Source organism: Sporobolomyces salmoneus (genome assembly GCF_050403485.1).
Source record: "Sporobolomyces salmoneus JCM6883 DNA, S_salmoneus_JCM6883_v1_ctg48, whole genome shotgun sequence".
In the NCBI taxonomy this organism is placed as follows: Eukaryota; Fungi; Basidiomycota; class Microbotryomycetes; order Sporidiobolales; family Sporidiobolaceae; genus Sporobolomyces; species Sporobolomyces salmoneus.
Genome location: NW_027481115.1, coordinates 39,408 through 63,227, shown reverse-complemented (window position 1 = coordinate 63,227; position 23,820 = coordinate 39,408). Strand labels below are relative to the sequence as shown.

Here is a 23,820-nt window from a genome sequence, read left to right as displayed (position 1 = left end):
TCAAGCGAGGGGGATGGTCGGGAGTTGGAAGAGTAGCACGCAAAGGTGTTGTCAGAGGATTGTGGTGCTCTTTTGAGGGTTCGGTCGTTGCTGGACGGCGTTCGAGTGGGTGAGGGATGAGGAAGAGTCGAATCGGCTCGAGAGCCCTTGGTGAATGACGTGTCTCGCAAGTTCTTCGAAGGTCGACTCAACGGAGCATCATCCTGGCACTGCTTAGCTGCCTCGGCAGATAGCGGAGAGCCAGAGCTCCGGAAGGAAACAACTGGCGACGAGAGCGAATTTTCGCAACGATTCGAGCTCTGGCTCTCGCGTCCTCTCTACAGGGCTCTCAGGGTTGCTCGGGAGTATGCGAGAAACTTGGGTGAATAGTCGAAGAAGAGTTGAATAAGGACGGAGAAGCCACGCAGAAAGTGATTGTTGAATAGTCTAAAACGTTTGAGCTATCATAGATTCCATCTCCGTCGACATTCTTCCAACCAATAAGCAATCGGATCCAAGCCCTCGAGTGCAGGGTCGATAGGTATATCTTGCTGATGTTCCGGAGATGCCTTTTTCGAGACGGCCGGCTTGGTTGGGTTCTTTGCGCGGCGGCGTGCAGAAGGTGCTCCTTGACGAGATTGAGCCGTGTACTTTGATATAGGCTTGGAGCGCACTCGAGCTAGACAAGGAGAGACAGGGTGTTTGGGTCGAGGTTTGGCGGTCCGGGAGCTGAAGGTCGGCATTACAGGTCGTGGGAGAGCGAAAATTTCGTCGATGGTGCGCTTGGGCTGCAACGATATCAAGGTCTCATCGGTCGTCAGTCGCTCTGCTTCTCAAGGAGAGCCGAGGAGTCGTACCTGAGTCTCGCGGGGCTTCGCGACAATCTGAGAGAAGGGTTCTGAATCTCTGTCCCACTCGACGATTTTCTTCAAGTTCTCCAACGTCGGCTACTCTCGAGCGACAATGTGTCAGCTCTCGTCGCAGATAGTTCCCGTTCGTTTGCACTCACACAAGCTTCCTTGACTTCCTTCGCCGCATCAGATTTGGCATTCCATACCGTTATACCTTCCTCGTTCAGTTTCCTTTTCACCTTGTTGATCTCCCTGATTCCCTCATAGACGTATCCCACACATTCCAGTTGTTTCCACGGCTTGTACTCGTCCCACTTCTCGCAGAATTCGTTCTTGTCTAACAGAGCTTCTCGTAATCTCTTCGCATCGCGACTGTGGTTCGTGGCTGTGAACAGATCTTTGAGAGCTGCATACAGGACTGTACTAGGAATCGTGGTTGACCATGGTTTACGCTCCGATTCGGTGGCCGCATGAAGTAGGTCGTACACAGTGGGCTGTGGAACAAAAAAGGCTCAGCGCTCAACTTGAAGAACGCTTAAACTTGCAATGATTGACTCACGATTTGTTCGAGAGCGACAGTTTTCCCCTTGGGTGTATCGAGAACCTTTTGCACCTCGTCGACGATAGCTTGTCGAGCCTTGTCTGTGAGCGATTCTTCGACGGCGGTCAAACTGAGATACTCCGTCGCGCAGTTGATCCGACTTGAACCACATCTAGCGCGACTGAAGAGCTTCTGTAGACTATCCGTGATGGTTTCTAGTGGGACGTGGACCGGATCATCGGAACGGGAGATGGGGTGAAATTTGCGAGGGGTCGAGGATTGGTTGGATGTGTCTGGAGAGACTTGACGGGACGTCATGATGTGTAGGAGCAGTATCGAGAGGGAGCGCAGATGTCACTCACATTTGAGAGCGATCAGAGCGGACGGCACGGGCCTACCGCGGAAACTCCGAGAGTCGTTCGACCGTCTCGAGTTTCGATACTTGCTGACTCCTGAGCAGCAGCTACGCCGTGCTTCTCTCGCTAGAGTGAGATGTTGATGAGCGAGTATTGCGAGTCGGACTGTCTTTGAGCATTGTGAGCAAGGGAGACTACAGAGGAATAGTCGAAAGAACTATCGCTCACCTCTTTCATCCCCTTTCCCCTTCATTGCTCATCAACAGCAGCATACAGTGCCAACTCGCTCATCATTCCCCTACTCAGCGACCTCTCCTCCACATCTTTCCCATCATTCGAAAACCAAATTCTCCTCAATCGACAATTGGCGTGAATTTCGATCCCTAAGAGGCTCGAGAATCTTGCTGGAGTAGGGCCGCCGTGAGACGGTATTGAAGATAAGAGCGCCGAGAGGGGTAGAGTAATCGTCGTCCAGGAAGTGAGGAGAGTCGAAGAAGATGGAGGGAATACGAGGGGAAGGTGTAGAAGCGTCGGCTGGGTGTCAGTTGCTGGATAGACTTTCGCCTTCGACTGTAGAGAACGTAGCGGGTTAGGCCGATGTTCGCAGTAGGGCAGTACAGCAAGAAAGAGAGCCGAAACGAACCTGAAAAGTTGAACAACGAAAAACGAAAACTTCTCTTTTCTCATCCACAATAGCCACATCGAAGTAGAAATCCTGCCCTAGGTTCTTCACCTGTAGATGAACGTACTCTAGCTGTATTCCGAGCGATTCCTTCGAGATCTCTTTCGTTAACGAACCCCATCTCACGCTGGTTGAACGACAATCCGGATCTTGTAGATGGAGCACTCGACTCCTGATATCTCTCTTGTTGTCCTCTGGCGTGCCTCGGATAGCCTGCGAGGGTTGAGCAATGGAAGATGAAGCCGAGTTGAATGAGATCAGTTTCTCCTCCCCCTCTGACTTGGCGGTGTCGTCGATAAGGGCGATGAAGCTATCGGTATTTGTTGAAGAGGTTCGGATCTCGCTCGCGAGTATTAGAGGGTGGGACGAGGTCGAAGAGAAGAGCGAAATGATCGAGGGCTATCAGAGACCGTGTTACGTGAGCTGAGGCGAACTAAGCGGCATGAGGCGGCGATCACTGACCTGTAGAACGTTGTCGAGGATCATCTTGCAAGGTGGGCGAGATGTGATCGAAGGGGGAGGGAAAGAAGCGTTGAGCTAGATCTCGCACCGCTCTCGTGTCTACTCTGATTCCTCTCAAGTTCCTGGAGTTGAGTGGATCGTTGACAAAAAGCGAGAACAGGATAGAAAGAACAGGTAAGAGAGCGGATTGCATCACTCTAAGCTATCATCAGTGCCCGTTTCCCGAATCAATGAACGGGTCGCGGCGAGAGCGAACCTCGAGATGAGACTGATCAGCGCGCTCGACGCGAACCGGGGAGTGAGAGCGGTCACGACGAGGTGGATCCGCTCGGGACGGAGACATCAAGGTGCCCGGCCTTGAACGCGGTGGAGAGCGATTCTCGTTGGGACGTCCAATTTGCTGTTCCGATCCCGACATCCCTCCGTCTCGGTCAGTCTTCTATTTCTCTATAGAGAACCACTAGAGATCATACCTCGTGCTCAACGGGACTTGAGGCGATGAGTTGCTCGAACGGTTCTGGATCTCCCTTCCATTCGACGATTTTGGTTAAATTCTGCAACGTCGGCTAAATCGAGCTCAGGGTGTCAACACCCAGAGAGTTTAGTCGTAAGAGGAAGCCCATACTCACACACGCACCCCTCATCTGCTTCGTTGCCTCGGAGTACTGGTTCCAGGCCTTTCTACCCTCCGAATCCAGTTTCCTCTTCACCTCGTTGATGCTCTGAGTTCCCCCGTAGATATAACCCACACATTCCAGTTGCTTCCAAGGCTCGTATTCGTCCCACTTGTCGTAAAAGTTGTTCCCCTCTTTCAGCTCCTTTCGTAGCCTGGTCACGCTTGGGTCACATAGCCGTGGGCCCCCGAGATCTTTGAGGGCGGCGTCGAGAGTTTCACGAGGCATCGGGACGGACCAAGGGCGCTTAGGGCCGATTGCAAGACGAATGAGGTAGTACAGAGTAGGCTGTAAAACAACGAAAGTCTTGATGAGCGTCCATTCGACTGAGCTAGGGGTACTGAGAGAGGTGCACTCACGACTTGATCCGGTTGGACGTATTCTCCTTGAGGAGTCGAATTGAGGATCGCTTCTACATGGTTATAGATAGCTTCGAGACCCTCCTTGGTGAACGGTTCTTCAACTTTTACGGTGTCTGAGTTTATATACTGTGTCGCACTCTTGAGCCGTGTTCTGAGCGAGGCGACACTGTTTGATTTCGAAGGGCTTGTGCGTTTGGAGAGCTCGTCCAACTTCTTCAAGGTTGAGGCGAGGGTAATGATAGGTTGACGCGAGACGGGACGAAAGGCGACAGGAGGGGAACGAGAGGACGACATGACTGTGAAGGAAAGAAGAAGAGAGAGCCCATGCAGCACTTACCCATCTCGAGCGATCAGCGCACATAGCACGGACCTTGCAAGGGAGCCCCGAGGCTCGAGCGTCTTGGCGGAGATTCGGTCGCGAACGACAACGCCGACTCCCCGTTCGTTGAAGAGAGACGACTCCTGACTCCTGAACGACTGTGGCTACTGCCAGTACAAGGAGCACTCACCGCTCATCCATCTTTCGTCTGTACCAGTCACGATCGAACGAGTACGATAGCAACATCTTCGCGTCTACTTTGCCTTTGGTTTCCCCTCATCCCCAATCTCCCGAACCCAAACTCCGTTACCTCCTTTCGCATGTTCATTCCCTCCTTCATCTTCCTCCGAGAACGCGATCGCCAATCGCTTCCCATCGCAACTGAACGCGAGGGCGGAGATGGGAGAAGGGTATTTCGAGAACTGTCGTAAACGCTTCTTTGCGAAGGGATCCCAGAGGGAAACGGTTGAGTCTCCTCCTCCGGTTGAGAATGTACCGTGACTGTCGGTCGGGGATGCTCAAATGTCAGCGAGATTGCAAAGAAAGCGGAAACTTCGAAGAGAAGCCGACGACTTACACGGGGTTGAATGTCAAACCCTGTACAGGGTAGACGGTATCGACTCCATCAATTACTTGACGATGACACTTGAACGCGTATTTCTTCGCTTGTTTCGCAGGGGAAGGATCGAAGAATTCCACCGCGACTCGTCCCTCGATCGAAGTCATTGCGTAACCTGCAGCAAAAGTTCTATCAGACAAGTCCGACAAGATGCGTCAGGAAAGGATAAAGCGTACCGGTATCATCAGGCATACAAGCGATCGCTCTCGTCATAAACTTAAGATTACTTTCCCTCTTACTCCACACTTCGACTTCGTCTCCTTTCTTTCCTTCCTTTAATGCCGCTTCGAGAGTAGGGATATCGTAGATGTATACATGTCGACCTCCCATCGCGACGACGATCTTTGAGGGAGAGAGGGAGAGAGAATAGGCTTTATCGGGAAGAGGGAGGGTGAGAGAATCGGAGGGTTGTCGGGCAGAGGGATCGATCGGGGTCACTTTCAGTGTTGAATCCCATGATGCGGAGATCACGGCCTCTGCGAACGAACGAGCGTTAGGAAAGAGCGACTCAGAGGATAGGAGAAAGAATTTACTCAGTTGCTCGCAGTATTTCACACATTTGACGGGTTCATCGTGTTTCGCAATCAGTTGACTCTCCTGAGAGTCGAAGTCGACTCTATCGTCGAGCAGGGAAGGCCGTCAGTCAGTCTCATAGGGAGAGTCGATAGAGAGAGGGAGATGAGCTCACGATCTCACTTCTTTGCCCAATCCACCCACATACGCCATCGTATTCGAATCTGTTGCCCATGATACATCTAGCACTGCTCCCCTAATCGCCAGTTTCCGCGGTGAAGAAGGGTTTTGCAAGTTTGTCAAGTAAACATGCTGTGCGACCGCTCTGATCAGCTCGAGACTGCGCGAAGGGATAGAGATCGGTCAACTTACCTGATCCCACGACGAGGTGAGCAGTAAGTCAGGGTTCGTGGGGTGGAATGCGACAGCAGAGATCGAGTCCACAAAGTTCGGAAGTTGAATGTCTGGGGGGCCAAACGCGTGTTAGCTAAGCAGATTGGCGATACTGAGTACATACCTGATAAGTTGGACATATTCAAAGTTGATGGAGAGCAAACAAGAGTTCGATCAATTTCGCGAAACGCTTCTCTCCTTCGAACTGTTCACTCGCCGATACATTCTTGCTCTTCTGTGATTTCCTCAGGCTGACAGTGTGCTGCGCCGATCTCGCTCTGCTCCCCGGCTCTGGTCTCCGTGCGAGATTCCCGTTTTCGCAAGTCGACACCTCTCTTTGTCGCTCTGTCGCCTTTGCACACTTGTATGTCCGTCTACTGATAACGATAGGGGACGGTGACAACCTTTCGACGAAGCCCCGAGCTTCATTTCTGGCGATCCAACAACGGAAACTCTTCTTTCCCCCTTCCGTCTCCTTTTCCAGCTTCTACCTCCCACGGCGCCGTCACGATCAGTACGTGCCTGTGATGATGATAATGTATAAACAGGAACAGTCCGAGTGAGCTGATCCCGAAAACGACAACTCCGATAAAGACGAGGAAAGTCGTTAAAGTAATCGAAGTGAACCAGCTCGAACTCCTGCGCCTCCCTCATTCTCTATCAACTCTTTGCAACGGGACACTGGTCGAAAAGAAGAGAGTGACACTCACGCAGTCTTCCCATCCCCTTCCCCGACGATCTCGACCGTCAAAACGGCGATTCTCCCATCAATCGCAACTTTATGGTTGATCTCCTCCGTCTTGACGTTTCCGAGGAACTCTGGACCACTGAATTCTCGTACTGTCGCTTTATACAGGGTCTTCGAGATCGGGGATCGAGTACCGTTCGGATTAAGAGCGATTTCGATCAATTCGTCGCGGCCTAGGTCGTATCTACGGCATTCAATGGGATTCATTGCGCGTTTGAGCCGAGGTAAAGCGTAGAGCGTGAAGAGTAGAAGAGGGGAGGAGGCTCACCCGTTCGGAACGATGTCGTGGTTCTTCGCAAGATTATGTTCTTTCGAAACGGCCAAAAACCAAGCTCCCGTGTCCGCCTGCCCTCTCGCCCGAACGACCATACTCACAAGGCGGTCAGTATCGTCTCCTGAGTCTAGGGTAGACAACAGGCAAGGAAGAAAATACTCACGTTCGTTCCATTCTGATGAAAGATTCTGAAATGATTTCCTCCCTGTAGACTCTCAGAACAAGTCCCGAATATCGGATCGTCGTAATTATACCTCAGAATCGTCGATTGATTCACTATCGCCCCCTCCACCCATCTCATCAGCTCATCGCTTCGTCTTCCGCCTCAATCTCTCGACAAAAGAAGCTCACCGAACTCATTCCCGTCCCCCAGGTTCGCCGCTTGCAAACTATCCCCGTCTGCCCATTGGAAGCATTGTCGACTGAACCGCAACGATGCGCAATAGTCGAGGAAAGTATCGAAATCATCGAGGATTCGTCGATCGGAATGCAATGAGATGACGACGTTGAGCGGCTCTCCGCCTGCCCACCAGTTGTTCCATTTCTGGGAGTATTGCGAGTGAGGGATCAGCGAGGAAGACGACGGGGAGAGGCAGGAGAGAAAGTACGGTCAACCAAGAACCGCCGGCACTTGTCGGGTTATGAAACCCTAAATCCTCATGTGTGGTCGGACTGTTCGTCGTTGTCGCGGCTTCGATAGGCGGAATTAAAAAGAGGCCGAGAAGAAGAATGAGCTGGAGAGCAGAAGAGGATCTCGTTCGAGCGTTTCGAGGTAGCCGCATCAAGGTCGGTTTTCGCAGCTCTTGTTCGACGTCGATGCGAGGTTGTGAGAGCTTGAAGATGGCAGAGTGAGGAGAAAGAGCAAAGAGTTCTGGCGAGGGAACCGAACCCGATTCGAAAAACGATCTTTGCTTTCACCGCGGAAGATCCGTGCTCAATCAGACCGACGGAGGTCTCCAAGAAGTCTCACACGACGACGGATACAGACTGAGAGATTGTGTGAAAGGCAATATGCATTGTGAAGAAACGACTCGCCGACCTGATAAACCAAAAAAATACGAAATCCTTCCTTTCTTTCTCTTCTTCCTCGACTCTTCGTCTAGTCTGCGAGCGCGAACAAGGGGGAGAGGTCAGGCTCAGACACAGTAGATAGAGAACATGGGAAAGACTCACAAGATCGACCGAAAAGAGTCCATCGTTTCGCGGGTTGCGAACAGTTGGGGCACTTCTTTCCCTCGATCGAACCAAACTTGCTCTGATCATGCGGGATACACAACGATTTCGCACCCGCCGACGGAGCCTTCTCGTCCTCTGCTCCCTCGACCGATTCCGCCGCACTTCGTTTCTTGATCTCATCCTCACATTTCTCGATCTCACACCAAGGGAGAGCGGTGATATGGTTGTTGTTGAGAGCGGGAACGAGATCCTTCCATTCAGTGACAACCGTGATGGATTTGTCGAAGGTTTCACGAGCTCGGTTCAACATGTCGTGGTGGATCGTTTCGAGGAGAGCAGGGAGAGCCGAGTTGAGATCCGCGAGAGGGAGAGAAGCTTTCGCTCCGGTGTCACGTCGAACCGACATGACGGATTGTTTCTCGAGATCTTTGGGTCCGAGTTCGAGTCGAAGAGGGACTCCCTGTGCTCGCGAGGACAAACAAGATCAGTCGAGAGACTTCTTTTGTATCAGACTCGAGACGCACCTTGAGTTCCCAGTCGTTGTACTTGAACCCAGGAGTGTAACCATCCCTCAAATCTGCCTTTGCCCTGATTCCAGCCTTGACCAATTCCTTCGCGATTCGATCCGCCTCATCCTCGAGGTTCTTCCTCTGTTCCTCAGTCGTCTTCGCCGTGATTCCAACGGGAATGATAACGGCTTGTAATTGAGCGACTCGAGGAGGTAAGACCAAACCTTTGTCATCTCCATGAACCATAACCATAACTCCGATCGACCTCGTCGAAAGTCCCCACGAGTTTTGCCAAACGTCCAATTTGTCTCCTCCAGGGTTCGCCGGGTCTTCAACGTTGATTCCAAACATCTTCGAGAAGTTTTGTCCCAAACAGTGAGAAGTTCCTCCTTGGATTCCTCGTCCCGTAGTAGGGATGAATCCTTCGACCGTGGTTGTGTATAGACCTCCAGCGAACTTCTCCTTTTCGGATTTGACTCCGGGAATGACGGGGACGGCGAGGAGTTCTTCGTAGACTCGTCGGTACAAGTCGAGGATTTGCAAAACTTCTTCGTCGGCTTCGGCTTTCGTGAGGAACGCCGTGTGACCTTCTTGCCACAAGAACTCTCGGGTTCGGAGGAAAGGTTCTACGCGAGTTGGGCGGGTGAGCGACAGGTCGTCAAGAACGAGGGAGAAAGCGACTCACGAGGGTTTTTGAATTCCCATCGAACGACAGAGTTCCATTGGTTGAGTTTCAAAGGGAGATCTCGGTGAGAGCGAATCCACTGTACGTCACGCAACCTGTCAGGAGATAGCCTCAGACGAAAGAGGGAGAGAGTCGGCTCACCTTGGCGTAGTAAGGGTACATAACAGTTTCCGAAGTCGGACGAATCGCGATCGGAACATCTAGTTCAGATTGTCCGCTGTAGGCATCCTTCGTCCGTTAGTCAATCACGTTATATTTGAGGGAAGCGAGAGCGAGACCTACGCTCGAGTAACCCATGCGACCTCGGGAGCGAATCCTTCAATGTGATCCTTTTCTCGTTCGAGAACGGTGTTGGAGACGAACATAGGGAAGTAGGCGTTGCTAACTCCGAGTGCTTTGCTGCATGGTCGTTCGAGGAGAACGTCAGCCCGAATTCCGAGTTTCGGATGCGAAGAGAGGCAGAAAGAAAACTCACATGTGACGATCGAACCAGGCTGATCGAAGAGTGGGGAAAGCAAAGGTCGGTGAGCGACAGACTATGTCAGAGAGTGCAGAGGTTGACTTACTTTGGATTTCTTGCCAAATTCCATACGACCAAGGTTTCAAAATGTAACAACCCGAAATATCGTAATAATCGAGCATCTCTCCCTTGATCAAAACCTGTCAACATCCGATTATATCACATATCAGCTTCAATCATTCGAGAGAGAGTAAGCGAATAAGTGCAGGGGATGCTGACTTGTTGGTACCATTCTCCGAAAACTGCTTGTTCCTTCTTGACGGTCAAACCGAGTTGAACTCCGGCTTGACCTTCGAGCTCAGATTGAGGTTTCTTGTTATCGGAAGTAGCTTTTTGAGCAGCGGCGGCAGCGGGTTTGGGAGCAGTCGCAGGACTAGAAAAAGAAGCCAAAGAAACGAGAATCGAGTCAATAATCGATGTACTTCGCTCACTGCGAGCGGCTTGACAGGGGAGAAAAGTTCAAAATACTCACGGTTCCGCACCTTTGACCACAAATTCAGCTTGTTTGACAGCAGCACCTTCCTCCTTCAATCGATTGACGATTTTCTCGAATTCGGCAGCGGAAAGGGAAAGCGGTTCGGCAGGGTTCGAAGGGGAAGGGACGCTGATCGCCGAGATGGAAGAGAGTGACTTCGAAGTGATTACGAGGGTCGAAGGAGCGAGTTCAGCGGGGAGAGAAAGGGGAGAAGCTGAATTCACTCGAGAGAGTCAGTCGATCGCCTCTCCAGCCTTTCGAGAGGAGTGATAAAGTAGCTCACCTTGATCCCTAGTACGACCGATGAGTTTCTCGAGGTCTGCACCACTAACAGCTCTCATATCTTTCAATCCAACACTCGCCGCCAATGCCTTCGCCGGTCCTAGGTTCTTCTCTTCCTCAATCGCAACTACGACCAACTTGAGGTCTTGTTCAGCGTTATCAGGGTGTTTCGATCCCGATTTCGGGTTGAAGAAGTAACTGAGGACTTTGGTGGTCGATTCTCCTCCTCCTCCCGAACTCGAGGAAGGGGGAGAAAGTCCGAGGTTCGTAAGTCGTGTAGTGAGTGCTGAAACGTCCATCTCGATAGGATCGGGTAAAGGGTTGTATCGACGCTTGAAGGTTTGATGAGTCGAATGGAAAGAGTTGCTCTTTGGTACTCGAACGAGGGGGACGAGGGGAGGGCGAACGCTAGAGAGGCAATAGAGACTAGGCCCTAAGCTACTGATCCTACGGAGGGCCGTCGTGATTGAGAGCCGAAGAGGGGTGAGCAGGAAAGAGCTGAAAGACTCGCTCGCGCTCAGAGTCGACCCGTCTCTCGATCTCTTTTGCTCTGACTGACCAGTAAAGCCCAGATGAAGTGATAACAACAGATCGAATTGCGCAAATCCCGAGAAAAGAAAAAACCGAAACAGAAAAGTCTGAGAATCCATCGCTACAGCTCGCTCTCGCTCTGCTCTACTTCGCCCCAGCTCCCTTGCCCGTTCCAGACGCGGTGCCGGCTCCAGTAGATCTCGGTTTCGTCACTTGACTGGCACCTGCCGGCGTTCCCTTCTTCGCTGCTGCAGAAGTTTTCGAATCGGCGGGAGCGGCAGGTTTGGGTTTTCCAACGAGTTTCGGATCGGCGGGAATGGCCTGAGAATGGACGAGATCAGAGGTCAGTCGAGGTAGCGATATGAAAGGGATAGGTGGAGAGAGACTAAAGACTAACGCGAGCTTGTTCCTCGGCGATTCGAAGTTGATCATCTCGAGTACCCATAGCTCCATTCTCAGCCTGTTCCGCGCGAGAGAGAGACTAGTGAGCTCAGGGTTATACGCCCACAGAGACAGAACGTGCGGAGACTTACGATAATTCTCGTCGTTCTCGATTCACCTTCCAACCCAGCCAACGTCAACTTCAACGCATCATGACCATTCAACCCATAACCCCCTTTACTAATCGACCACTGTGACATATCTTCCTTCTTCTCGACCTGTTGATTCGCCCTCGCCAAAACCTGATCAATAATCTCCAATTTCTCATTCACGTATCGATTCAACGCGTGATACCTCCCCGCGATATCTCCAAACAGAACATCGACCTCTCCTCTCGTAGAAGCGAGGCGCCATTTGTGGTGAGGGAACGGTCGAGGCATCGTTTTCAGGATTGAAGTTGAGATTTCGGGACCAAACGCTCGTGCGTTGTTGCGGTATTGTTCTTCGTTACGTTCGGGGAGTTCAACCATCTCGTAGATCGGTCCTCGAGCCATCAAAGGTGAACCGGTTCCTCCTCGGTAGATTAGTTGAATGTGAAGGATGAGGGACATGTTGAGTAGTTTCTTTTCGGGGTCGTAGCCGGATCGATCGATCGTAGGACCCAAGTCGGATCCAGGAGCGAGTCGAACGAAATCTCCTACGTGAACGAGCTCGGGTCCGTAGAGTACGTGAGAATGGGTGAGGAATCGAGATTGAGGAGGCATTTGTTTCAAGAGGGAACGGGTAGTTGCGAGGACTCCAGGTGGGGCAGCGAGATGAGTACCGACAGAGATCGTCGGAAGTCTGCAAGTCACAAGGAGTCGATCAGTTCACGAACGCACGACAGCGAGTGAAGTATTTGAGACTTACGATCGAATCTGAATCGCTGCGAAACATTTCGCAATCCGATGAGCTCTCCAATACGATCCCACTACGGACGGCCACCCCTCCGCCTGAATATCTCCCCATCCTTTCTTCTTCCCCTCCTTGTTGAACTGTTCCCAACTCCACAAGAATCGATCCATATGGGCCGTATTCGCCGGAACGAATTGAATCCACGGTAACGTATTCTCAATCTTGACTCCTTCGAGGGCGTCACTCGGGTTCTGAGCGAGAAGTTCAACTTTGAATTTGACGTCTTGTTCTTTTTCGATATTCGCGAAACTCCTCGCTCGAACGATTCCGGGCCATCGCGATAAATCGGCGTCTCCGATGTATTTCCTTTGAGAACCGGGAGGTCGTGCGAGGGGAACTCGAACCCAAATCAATTCGCCGACTCGAGGACAGGTTGGGAATCGGAGGTCTCGTTGAACGTCTTCGACAGAGATGTACGAAGCGTGAGAGGCGAGGTCGGGAGGCGCAGGAGTCATGAATTCCGAGAAGACGTCGTTTGGAGTCTCGTAAGGAGTCGGAGTCGATTGAGCTTGAGTTTGAGCTTGCGCCTGTTGACCAACTTTCGTACTAGGTTTCGATTGTCTTCCCGAAGAAGTAGTTTTCGTTCCTCCTGCGGTCGTGTAATCTGAAGAATAGCCTCCATCGTCGTCATCCTCTTCGTCGTACATGATATCATCCTCATCATCTTCCTCATCGTCCCAATCCCTCCCTTTCCCCTTCCTCTTCCCCTTTCCCCTCGCCGCTGCCCTACTCGCTGCCGTTCTCGCCAACTTCGGTCGAGCTCTCGCCCCCTTATTCGTTGCGGAAGAAACGTCTCCACTATCTTCCCCTGCATCTTCAGTTCCTTCTCCCGCTTTACGTTTCTTTGCTCCTCCTCCTCCTTTGACGGCGGGTGATCCTCCTCCTCCTCCTCCTTCGGCAGCTTTCCCAACGACTTTACACCCGTCACAAGGACAAGGTCCATTCTTGCCGAAGATTTGCCAACTGACATGTTTTCCTAACGAGATTGCTGAACGTAACTTGCGGCCTTCGTGACCTATCGTACGACGGACATCTCAAAAACATCAAGCTCTCGTCGGAGATCGATTGAGGAGAGAGATCGAACGTACCATAAATGAATCGATCTAAACGAAGTCTCTTTGCTCCCCCATCTTTGTTCAATTGTTCCCCTTTCGGATGCGTAACTTGTTGGAACAACGCATAACCTTTCGGTAAATCCGCCAACATCCAATGACTCGCATTCTCGCCTGTGCGAACAAATTCAGCTGGAAATCTCTTTCGAGAGGGAGTGTTGAAGAGACTGACCATTGTAATGACCCAAATCTTTCGCGAGTAACTCTCCAGCAGTCTTCCTCCATTGTCTCTGTTTATCGTGTTCGTTCCCGAGCAAAGTCATATCAGGACCTTCATCAGGCCATCTCGCAGCATCTCCATCCCCGAACGTATGCGACAACTTGATGAAATTCGGTTCTTCTCTCGAGTTGCGACCCCATACTACGGTGTAACAACCGGGGAGAGGGTCACGACGAGGAGCGGGAGGAGCGGGTTCTTGATCAGTTGTGGTGATTGTTGGGGCTGGAGTAGGGGTCGCGGTAGAGGTAGAGGCTTCTGCCATCCTTCCTAGAGCGTATGAATAACTCGAGATCTCTTTGCTAGGCGGGAACGAGATGCCGAGTGAAAGTGAGGAAGCGAAAGAGTTCAAATTCGAGCTTGACCTCTTTCACTCACCTCGACCAACTCAAAATGGACAACCTACCTCCTGAACTACTCTCTCTGATCGCTGGTCAGTCTCCTCACCTTATCGGATTCTTCCCGAGCTGACTGTTCCCCACAGATTCAATCCAACAAGATCCCCTCCTCTCCGAGGGACAACAAACCCTCTCCGCTCTCGCCAGGGTCAACAAGACACTGTATTCGATCTGTAACCCACAGATCTATCGTCATCCGGTGATTGTGAGCCCGAGGAAGACGGCGCACTGGGGGAACCTCTGCGGGAGGAACGTCAACCCTTGGACTGTTTGCTATGGAAGGAAGAGCGACGAGGAGGTAGTATTGCCCGAATCTGTGAGTTCCTCGTCGCAGGAAAGCCTCTGTCACCGATAGTGAGGCGCGAAATTGATTCGAGTTGGGTTTCGATTTTTCGCCTTATTATAGCTTACTTTCGTTGCAGGTCCCAAACCGAAGGACGACACTGCTGTATCGGTAAACAAACGAGCGAACAAGCCACTCGACGACTGCTTCGTGTTCCACCTCGAATTCTCGTCTTTCTTCCGACACCTTACCTCTTTCACGTCTGCGAAAACTTCGCTGGACGCTGACTTCGTCGCTCGCCTCTTTGGTCCACTCGGACTCCGGCGCGCGACAATCAAAGAGCTCTATCTCGATGGATTGAGGGGTTGTCGACTCGCGCCGTTTCTTCTCGAAGCTTTCGACCGAATACTCCACTTTCCGAATTTCTATGACTATGACGATCTTCTCGACGACTTTCCAGAAAACCCTCTCCGTACCGGCGCACGCGTGACCCTCGACAAGTGGTTGACCTACAAAGATGTGGAGGAAGACGAGCAAACCCTGGACGAGTATTTTGACGAATTGAACGAGATAGTGCAAGCTTTAGCCCCAACTCATTGGAAAGTGTTCCTTCACTATGAGCTTATGACTCAGGACCCCGATGCGGTTCTTGCGGACATTGTGCCAAACCCGATTCACCTTGGCCACCCGTTCAAGTCTCTCGAAAACCTCACTATCGAAATTCGCTTCGCTTTCGAGCTTTACCTCATCTTCCACTCCTACCTCTTCCCCCGTCTTCATCGTCTCAAGCTCATCGGGACGTTCGGAACCTCGTCCGATGCGAAATATGATATCAAGCTTTTCCGTCACTCCATCACAAAGTGAGTTGCTCTGTCTCTGTTGCCTCTTCCTTAGCTTCGGTTCCTGCCCGTCCCTGACTCAACTCGACGTTCCCCTACAGACGTAATGGAGTACTATTCCTTCCTTCAGTCGAAGACGACCTTCGCCTCGCATTCCCGAACGTCTTCGACTGTTGGGAGCCTCTCACGGAAGACGAGAAACGAAAGGAACCTCGAATCGACTACCACGGACCCGAATTGGTGGAGCTAGATCTGTCGAAGTGCTTGTTAGTGATTGATGAGGAGGAGTGGTAATCAGAGCTGGAGGTCGATAGTAGTCAAGGTCAAATGATTGAAACCAAACATGTCTCACCTCGAACTCGTACTCGAAGACTTCGAGTTTACGTACCTTGCACCTTCTCGTCACGTTCTCTCTGGTATGTCCCAAGTGAGTTTGTCTTGATAAGCACGAGTCAAGTTACGAGCCAACGAGATCAGCAAAAGAACAAGCGAAAAATAAACATCAAGAAAGACGAAAAAAAGGCTAAGGGTATCTATCACAAGAGTAAGTACAACAGGGTGACGGGCGAGCCACAGTGAATCAGAAAGAAGCCGAGTCTAGGCAGGGTAAGGTTTCCCCCTCACTTCGGGATAAGCTTGTTCCCTCAACCTCTTCTTCGGTACACTATCCTCCTTCCACTGTTGACTCAATCGTCTACCGCATCCAACAGCGAGTGGGTCAGTACTAGTATCGCAGGAGGGTGACGGACGAGACGTACCGCATTCGAGAAAGAGCGCAAATGGCGAGGGCTGCACTTCGGAAAGTCGGTCTCGAGCGTTCCTCGGCAGGTAGAGAGAGGTTCAGTTGTGACATGATACTATCGATACTGTGTAACGAAACGAGAACATTGCGAGTCAGTTCCTCACTGCCGAAACGACGAGAAGAAAGGAGCTCGTACGTTGCTTGTTTCTCCTTGATCGCACGCGAGAGGTACTCCTTCTGTTCTCCAGTTTGGTACCGGAACTGTGCTTCCCGATTGACTCGCAATTTGAGTTGCCGAACGAGAACGAGTAATCCTTTCGATTCTTGTTTGTGTCGTGCCCTCAATTCGTCAATCGACTTCGCGTCGACACTGCCATCACGCACAAATCGCGTCAGCACAACGCATGATCGTGCGAAGAGTGTGTCGAACGTACCTTTGCGCCGATTTCTCCATCGCCTGTTTCTTCGCAAACTCGTCTCGTTCCCTCCTCACTCCCGCCAAATCCAACCCGAGACTGATCGCTTCTTGCCTCACTCGGTTCATGTCCGCTTGGAGACTCGCGACGCCCCGCAGGATGTCGCCTCGTTCGTCTTGGAGTCGACGTTGTTCGGCTTCTTTCGTTCGGAGAGCGGTGAGAAGGGAATCGAGCTCGGTAGAGGAAGCGCCAGATCGGGCAGAGGTGCGAAGCTCCTATCGAATCGATCGCTCATCAGCTTCGTGTGAGAGAGGTCGCTTGGCGAGAGCGAGACTCACAGTTTCGAGCGTTGCGATACGAGCTTCGAGAGTCGACCTCGTTTTCGCGGTTGCAGAGTTCTCGCTTACGAGAGTTCGAAGTCGAGATCGTTCGGTACGTAGATCCGTCTCGAGTACCGAGATCTCGTCACGAGCTTGTCGGAGATCCTAGAAAAGAGCTTCATCTGTTAGCGATTCAGCAGACGTCCGGAACTTCGGCTCGACTCACTTTCGACAACGATTCCTGGTGAGCGAGTAAGGTAGCCTTCTCACTGGTAAGGTTCTTGGAACGAGAGGCTTGAGATCGTAACACTGTGACTTCAGTTCGTAATTCGACGAGTTTGGCGGTTGCTGATGCAAAATCGGAACGAAGCGAATCGACTGCCTTTCCTTGGGTCGTGAAACTGTGAACACGCCGGTTCAAAATTCAGACCAGTGAGACATGCAGAGGGCTGAAGAAACCAGAGCTCACCCTTCGAACGAGATTCCGCTTTGATCAACTCTGAGTTTGACCATTCTGTTTGCGTCGAACGTTGTCGAACACTCGGGACAGTTCACCTTGGTCAATCTCGCTCTGACTCTTTCGATCGATCCATTCTCGCCGAGGAGTCGCTCGAGTTGTCCTTCGAGTTCCGCGATCCTGCCTTGAGAAGTCGAGAGTTGTCGAGCGATCGAGATCGTGTCGAATCCAGCAGCTTCAAGTCTGTCGAGCTTGTTGTCGATTTGGTCGTTCGCTGCGACGAGCTGCTTCTGTAAGTGTTCGACCATTTGTTCGAGTTCCTGAATTTGAGCTAGGAGGGGTGAAATCGTTTCATTCGCGGTGCCGTTCGGGCTCCAGTTCGAGAGCTGTCGATAGAATGGTCAGTCTCCAGGTAAGCAGCAGTAGAGCCGAAGAATGGTGCTCACATTGCTGAGGAATTGACCAGGAGTTTTCGGAGTTCGAACGGCGGGAAGAGGTCGAAGCAACCAAGATTTATCGGGAGTTTGACTCGTAGGGGAGAACTGAATCGAGACTTGCTGACGAAGTGACTTGACGCGATCTTCGAGGTCCGCTTTCGTCGTTTCGAGTTTCTGGATTTCGAGGTCTCGGATTTCGGCTGACCGGTCCTCGTTCGCGTTCGAAGCGAGTTTCTTGTGTAGTTGAATAATCTCCTGTCGCGCTTCTTCGAGCTCCTCCTCGAGTGAAGCGATTACGTCGTCCTTGTCGCTGTTGAAGACTTCCTGACCGAGAGGTGATTTCGCTTTCACGACGCTGAATTGGGAGATCTGAGCTGAGAGCGACGAGTTGACCTGCTTCTCACTCGCGAGTTGTTGTCGAAGAGAGCTGAGATCGTCTTCGTTCTGGAGGAGTTGACTAGCCGATTCGTCGAGGGCGCCTTCGAGTTGTTGAATCTCTTCATCTTTCGCTTTGATCTGTTTCTTGAGTTCTTCAACTTGTTCGTCGCTACCTTCTGCCGCCTCCAACTCTTCTTGCATTCGGTTGAGCTCGTCGTCCCTCGCTTCGATATCCCGTTTGAGCGAAGCGATTTCCTTCTCGACAACCTCATCCAGCGCTTTCCCTTCCTTCTCCAATCTCTGCTCGAGCGCATCCCTTTCCGCCTTGATTCGTTCGAGAGCCTCCTTCTCGCTCCGTCTTGTCGATTCGTCCTCCTTCCTCTTCGATTCCAACTCATTCCTCGCCGCCTCAACTTTCTTCTCCTGTTCCTCCATGACCTTGCTCAACTCTCTTTCCAACTCCTCCATCTTCTCCGCAAATTCAGTCTCCTGATCGACCAAGAGTTGTTTTACCGCTTCAACCTCGACGTCCTTTTCTTGTAAATCCTCGAGTAACTCGTCGATTCGTCCTTGCAGGTTCGCGAAATCTTTCTCGCTCGCTTGTCCCGCTGCAGTGAAATCGGCTTCGAGCTTGACGAGGTCGGCTTGGGCGGTATCTCGTTCTGAGGTTGCAGTGTCGAGGGCATCTTTGAGGTCGAAGACTTCTTGTTGAAGCTCTGCGACGAGGTTCGCCGACGACGTATCTCCTCCTCCCGCTTCGGGCGACTTGCTCTGACTTGAGAGGATCTGCTCCCGTAAGTGCCGAATTTCGTCGTCTTTGTCCGTAGCTTGTTGTCGAGCCCGTTCGACTTCATCTTCGAGTTCCTGAATCCGAGTCGCAGCATCTTTACCTCCAACTTGCCCTTCGAATCGATCCTGCAACCCTCGGATGCGTCGTTGTCCATCAACAAGACCTTCTAGCTCCTTTCCAAGCACTTCAATCCGAGAACCTTCGTTTTCGTCCTCCTCCTCCGTGTTTGATCTCCCTCTCCTTCTCGAACTCGAAACGTCGTCGACACTGATTCCTCCTGCGACGCTCATCTCCCGAATCGTATACTGAAGTCGTTCGTTAACGTCCGTCGTCTTCTTGAGCGTTTTCACGAGTTGTTGATTCTCCTCCGTGAGGTGAGTATTGAGCTGATGAAGGTACGCGTTGAGTTTCGCACCGTTGAAACGACTACCTATCGAAGTTGCACCTCCTACATCGGCCGATCCTCCAGACGGGAGAGAAGTATTCGCTTTCGCGTGGAAAGTCGTCAAATCGTTCGAAGAGTGATCCGAAACGAACGAAGAAGTTGATCGTTGATCGTCGTCTGGAGGTGCGAGAGAAGAAGAAGAATCGGAAGCTTTCCGAACGGAACGAAGGGGATGAGGAGTTCCTCGAATGAAACGAGGTTTCGCGGTTGAGCGAAGGGTCGTGAGAAGGTGATTCGCTCTTCGTGCTGCATCGGTTTGATTCGCATGAGGAGTCGCTAGGTTCGAGTCGTGGGTGAGAGAGGCGATCGGAGAGTCTAGAGTGGGAGTGCCGAGTCGAGTCGGAGTGAGAGAAGCGGTAGGGGTTTTGTCACCGTGAGATCGAGAAGGAGTGAGATCTGATGACAGGAGAGAATCTTGCAGATGAGAGTGGGGAGAGTTTCTTGGAGAGTAATTGCGACCGAGTTCGGGAGAGGCGATCGTGGTCGAGTTGAGATCTCGAGCACGAAGGGGAGAAAGAGCTGAAGGAGCCGCAGAACGTTTCTGAAGCGAGAGCAGAGGTCAGTAACGAGGCATCGTCAAGAATTGGACGGGACTAACCTGAGGTTGCTCGACGAGCGATTCGTCTACGCTGAGAGCGTCGAGAGGATGTCGTTCCTCTTCGAGCGAAGTTTCCGGCTCGTCCCTTGTCGTTTGATCTTCGTTCGTCGTCTCTGCCGTCTCCACTCGAGGTTCGGGTAGTTCTGATAGCTCTACACTGTCTCTCACGACGGGCGCAGCTCCTTCTCGGTCGCTTTCTTCTCCTCCGCTCCCGCTTAAAACGACCATATCTTCGTCCTCCGAGCTTGTTCCTCCCCTCTTCCCAATTTCACTCATCGTATCGTTGAAGCTGCTTTCGATCTCGCTGCGGGCTGTAGAAGGTTGAGGTCTTCGAAGGCTATCGAGTTGAGGAGGAGGTCGAGCAGTCGAAGTCGTATCGTTTCCGCCGCTGTACCGTGTCGAGGCAGTAGAAGGTATCACTGTCGACTGGGAGCGGTAGAACGTTGCCGTAGGAGCAGGGGTAGAGGTGTAAGGAGAATTTGTTGAAGGAGGGAGAATCGGAGAGCCAACTCGCGTCGAAGAAGGGTTGCGAGGTGGCGGGGAATGAGCTACTGTAGAATCTCCATCTTCTGAAAAGGATGTCTGGTCGGCTGGGAGTCCAGGGAGGTCGGGAAGCGATTGTTGATTCAGATCTTCAATCCGTCTCAGCACCCGAGAGGGCGTTTCCGGTTGAAACACTGCGAGGTAGAATGGTCAGTGAGAGCTTCAGCTACTGGTTGAGCGCAACTTACTGCGTGTATTGGTGAGAGAGAAGGTAGAAGATGAGCGAAAAACAAACCCTCTCTCTGGACGCGATGCTCTCTGACACGTGAGATTTTCTGCTCTCTTCTGACCTATCTCGGGCCGACAAAGCTCTCTTCGTGTTATAAAACCGGTAGCTGAGAGAACCAGAGAGAAAGAAAACAAACCAAACGGAAAATCGATTTCGCAACGGGTTTCTGAAGTTCGTCTCTGCAGTCGAGGATGTCTACTATCTACTCTGTCGCGCCTGACGAGGTACGTAAGCGCCGTCTATAGGGTCCAGGCGCCGAAAGCTGCGCTGAGTCGGTCGAGTTGTCTGTTTTCCCATCGAAGTTTGCAAGGTTTACACCTTCCAGACTCAACTGTGCGCACAGTAAGTTGCTTGATTCGACCATGACTTCGCCACTACAGGGTCTATCTGGCCTGTCCAATCGCCGTGGACTAGATCGTTGACAGCAATCAGCGAGCGACGCTCGATTTCGGCGTCTGTTGAGCTCAACCTTGCCTTCATTGAGTGCTATATCTGCGCCTACCTTCGTCCGGACAGCAGCTCCGGCATCTCGCAACCGCGTCGCTGGCGCATCCCCAGGTATGAAGACCGCAAGTAGCGAATGTAGAACACTTGCGGAAAGGTTTGCATTTCTTCGACGGTTCCAGCTTCTTTGGGCAGCTGTCGCAGACGTCCCAAGACTGCAGTGTACTGGAAGAAGTCGTTCTGGCGCGTTCTCTGACCGCTCAGCGAGAGGAGGGGAGAATTGATGGATTCCAAGAGACAACTTTCGCAACTTTTGCCCTTGATCCTCCTTGGGCCTCCTGAATCCGCGCCACAGCGGTCGGTACCTAGGACGAGCCTTCAAACTCTGTGCTCTGACCTTGCTCGAATATGTTAAGAAGAGGCGAAGCAATGGACGGAATAGAATTCGTCGTTTCAGCTCGGTCCTCTGTTTTCCGCGATGGTTTGCTTCAGCTGGACCGGAGCCTTCGGTCGTGAAAACTTGCAACCTGCATCGCTACCTTGGCTGTGATGCACACGCTCGAGAGGGCGGCTCTCCGAAGCTGAGGAGTGAGCGTATGTGATTTGGCTGGATTGCAAGAGAGATCCGGTCAAATTTCACTCTTCCTTTGCTGTCTAAAAAAAAAATCCAGTCCGATCGCACCTGCACCAGTGCTCACTCTCGACTCGGACCTACGAACTAAAGATGGAGAAAAGTTCGTTATTTGTGTTAACATACAAGAACTGCAAAGTTAATACTGCTGATTTACTATTGGTATGTATGTACGAGTGGATCAAACGGTGATGAAAGTAAAGAGGATGCTATGATATAAGGGAAGATGCAAACCGCGTTTAAGCGGTAGGAGTGGTCGTGTTGGTGTGGGATCCGAGACCAAGGGTCTCCTTGAGCTTCTCAGCGGGTCCGTCGACGGTTCGCTCGCAGTCCTCACCTCGGTTCAAAAGGCTAGGGTCGTGAGCGACGTTTGACTTGAGGTCTCCTCCACCGGAAACGAAGTCCTTAAGGGCCATAGGCTCGTGGGCGACAGATTGATGAACGATAGGGGCCTCGTGGGTCTCTTGGTGGATGGGGACGACTGTGGACAGGTAGAACAAAGCGAAGACAGACAGGAAGAAGAGGAGAAAGAGAGGGGAAGGGAACGGGAAGAAGAGAGGGAAGTCAGTAAATTGCGAAAAAAGAACGACGAAGAAAAGACTAACCGGTGTGGGTTCGGTGGTGCTCGTGGGTGTCTCGCTCAATGACGGGTTGAACGAGGTGGTGGACGTGGTGGGAAGTGTTGGTGTGGACTTGCTCGCCCTTGTCAATGATGGTCTTCTCGGAAGGACCCTCTCGTCGTTCATCGCGGGCAGTGTTCAACGAAGCGAGCATAGCCTTGTCCTCATCGGTGGCGACGTGTCGCTCTGAAGGAAGGGGGAACGTCGAAATAGTCAGTACGACAGATCTGCGAACGAGACAGAAATTGGGATCCAAGCTTACCCTTGATGTTAGTTTCGGGGACGATCTTTTGGTGATGTCCCTCTTGAGAGTGTTGGGTGTCGAGAACGGGTTGAACGTGATGTTGAACATGATGAACTGAAACGAGACCGAGCCAAACGTCAGCGATATAGCAAGAGAAAGACCGGAGGAAGAAAACTAACCGTGTCGGTCAACCTCTCGTTGACGCTCGACCTCCTCTACCTCGTGACGTTGATGAGTCTCGTGGGTAACCGCGGCAAGATGTTGATGGTCGTGAACGGCAGCCTTAGCATCGTTTTCGTTAAGAAGTCCGTCTTGCTTGGGTTGCGAATGGTGGTGAGCAGGAGGGTGAGCGTGCTCGCGGATCTTCTCGCCGACGGTCTCGTGGGCACCGTGAGTAGCAGAGGTTTGGGTGGCCGAAGTAGGAGTGGCCGAGGTAACGACGCCCGAAGAAGGAACAGTCTCGGAAGCCGAAGTCGTCGAGTGAGAGGGAGTAGTGGTCGAGTTGTGGGTGGCCGTGTTGTGGGCGGTCTTGTCAGAGTCGTGCGAGAAGACTTGCTTGATCTAAAAGCGAACGACCACTCGTCAACAATCTCGCACAGCGAAGAAGCGGAAACTTTGAAAGCAGAGAAAGCTCACCTTGTCCATTTCGAAAGTAGTTGTTTGGGGTTGAGGGGTGGTTTTTTGGGTGCGAAGAGAGTACTGTAAAAGTGAAGAAGAAGAGGAGAGAAGAGAGAGAGCGAGAGCAGAAACGAGATTTGGAGGTGGGAGACCGATCCAAAACGACGATTTCGCAACGTCGGTTTTCGAAAGACGTCGAGAGCCTCCGCGACGAGTGACGTTTTCGTTCCTTCCGTCATCGTTCTCCGTAAGGTTCTCACTCTCGAGATGCGGTGTTACAGTAAATTCGGCCCTAAAGGCAGTCTCGGCGTCGTGCGATTCGAAATCGCCCACCCGAACTCGAGATCGAGCGAACGTCAGTGACACGAAAATCCTCATTCAACGCAGTCAAAGCTTCGGTTTAGCGTTGGGAAACCTCCAACAGAAACGTTCTTTCCTCCATAGGCTGCTGCTGCGCTTCTCCCTTATCTCGTCGCTCACGTTTGAACCGAGCTCTGAGTGCCTCTATGCGATCCAATCGCTCTCTCTGCTCCGTCACTGTTCCTCCGCCTGACTACGTTGAACCGCAGCTGCTCTCGTTTCGAAGATTGACGACGATTCCTTCCAGAGGGATGAGACAGAAGCACGAGAGAGATGCCCGAGCTGGAGGACGGTGATCTCCAGATTTTGCGTCATGAACGGAAACCACCGAAGTGAGCTCAAGATGGGCCACGAGAGAACGTGCGAAGAGAGAGCGATCCCACAAGGGGGAGCGTGCGTCGATGCGAAGAGTC

The 23,820-nt window shown here is 51.9% G+C and overlaps 8 protein-coding genes across 8 annotated transcripts; 1 reads left to right on the top strand and 7 right to left on the bottom strand.

Annotated features, from left to right (window-relative positions):
* Positions 1-443: 443 nt before the first annotated feature.
* On the bottom strand, positions 444-1,689 carry JCM6883_001952 (uncharacterized protein; the record flags this gene model as incomplete). The annotated part of the gene is made up of 4 exons (XM_076633970.1): positions 444-767; positions 837-926; positions 989-1,324; positions 1,390-1,689. 4 exons carry the CDS (start codon positions 1,687-1,689, stop codon positions 444-446), a joined length of 1,050 nt encoding a protein of 349 aa, XP_076486049.1.
* Positions 1,690-1,976: 287 nt separating this feature from the next.
* JCM6883_001951 (uncharacterized protein) lies at positions 1,977-4,201 on the bottom strand (the record flags this gene model as incomplete). Its single annotated transcript, XM_076633969.1, has 6 exons — positions 1,977-2,297; positions 2,371-2,808; positions 2,872-2,946; positions 3,345-3,425; positions 3,501-3,833; positions 3,905-4,201. 6 exons carry the CDS (start codon positions 4,199-4,201, stop codon positions 1,977-1,979), a joined length of 1,545 nt encoding a protein of 514 aa, XP_076486048.1.
* A 279-nt stretch (positions 4,202-4,480) lies between these two features.
* On the bottom strand, positions 4,481-5,891 carry JCM6883_001950 (WD40 repeat domain-containing protein; the record flags this gene model as incomplete). Its single annotated transcript, XM_076633968.1, has 7 exons — positions 4,481-4,727; positions 4,804-4,960; positions 5,022-5,321; positions 5,379-5,461; positions 5,534-5,670; positions 5,731-5,822; positions 5,876-5,891. 7 exons carry the CDS (start codon positions 5,889-5,891, stop codon positions 4,481-4,483), a joined length of 1,032 nt encoding a protein of 343 aa, XP_076486047.1.
* A 285-nt stretch (positions 5,892-6,176) lies between these two features.
* On the bottom strand, positions 6,177-7,555 carry JCM6883_001949 (uncharacterized protein; the record flags this gene model as incomplete). Its single annotated transcript, XM_076633967.1, has 6 exons — positions 6,177-6,390; positions 6,462-6,683; positions 6,768-6,844; positions 6,937-7,049; positions 7,125-7,317; positions 7,382-7,555. The coding sequence occupies 6 exons, from the start codon at positions 7,553-7,555 to the stop codon at positions 6,177-6,179; spliced, it is 993 nt and encodes a 330-aa protein (XP_076486046.1).
* A 317-nt stretch (positions 7,556-7,872) lies between these two features.
* On the bottom strand, positions 7,873-10,719 carry JCM6883_001948 (proline--tRNA ligase; the record flags this gene model as incomplete). Its single annotated transcript, XM_076633966.1, has 11 exons — positions 7,873-7,877; positions 7,947-8,409; positions 8,474-9,084; positions 9,144-9,222; positions 9,285-9,360; positions 9,426-9,542; positions 9,619-9,637; positions 9,710-9,803; positions 9,883-10,036; positions 10,136-10,352; positions 10,422-10,719. 11 exons carry the CDS (start codon positions 10,717-10,719, stop codon positions 7,873-7,875), a joined length of 2,133 nt encoding a protein of 710 aa, XP_076486045.1.
* A 376-nt stretch (positions 10,720-11,095) lies between these two features.
* On the bottom strand, positions 11,096-13,880 carry JCM6883_001947 (uncharacterized protein; the record flags this gene model as incomplete). The annotated part of the gene is made up of 6 exons (XM_076633965.1): positions 11,096-11,272; positions 11,349-11,411; positions 11,485-12,175; positions 12,242-13,301; positions 13,375-13,512; positions 13,571-13,880. The coding sequence occupies 6 exons, from the start codon at positions 13,878-13,880 to the stop codon at positions 11,096-11,098; spliced, it is 2,439 nt and encodes an 812-aa protein (XP_076486044.1).
* Positions 13,881-14,008: 128 nt separating this feature from the next.
* Positions 14,009-15,429, top strand: JCM6883_001946 (uncharacterized protein; the record flags this gene model as incomplete). Its single annotated transcript, XM_076633964.1, has 4 exons — positions 14,009-14,048; positions 14,100-14,329; positions 14,420-15,156; positions 15,237-15,429. 4 exons carry the CDS (start codon positions 14,009-14,011, stop codon positions 15,427-15,429), a joined length of 1,200 nt encoding a protein of 399 aa, XP_076486043.1.
* A 303-nt stretch (positions 15,430-15,732) lies between these two features.
* Positions 15,733-23,074, bottom strand: JCM6883_001945 (uncharacterized protein; the record flags this gene model as incomplete). The annotated part of the gene is made up of 14 exons (XM_076633963.1): positions 15,733-15,829; positions 15,894-16,001; positions 16,074-16,247; positions 16,312-16,568; positions 16,632-16,778; positions 16,840-17,014; positions 17,083-17,456; positions 17,517-19,661; positions 19,719-20,395; positions 21,903-22,046; positions 22,171-22,371; positions 22,448-22,543; positions 22,609-22,990; positions 23,066-23,074. 14 exons carry the CDS (start codon positions 23,072-23,074, stop codon positions 15,733-15,735), a joined length of 4,986 nt encoding a protein of 1,661 aa, XP_076486042.1.
* Positions 23,075-23,820: the final 746 nt, after the last annotated feature.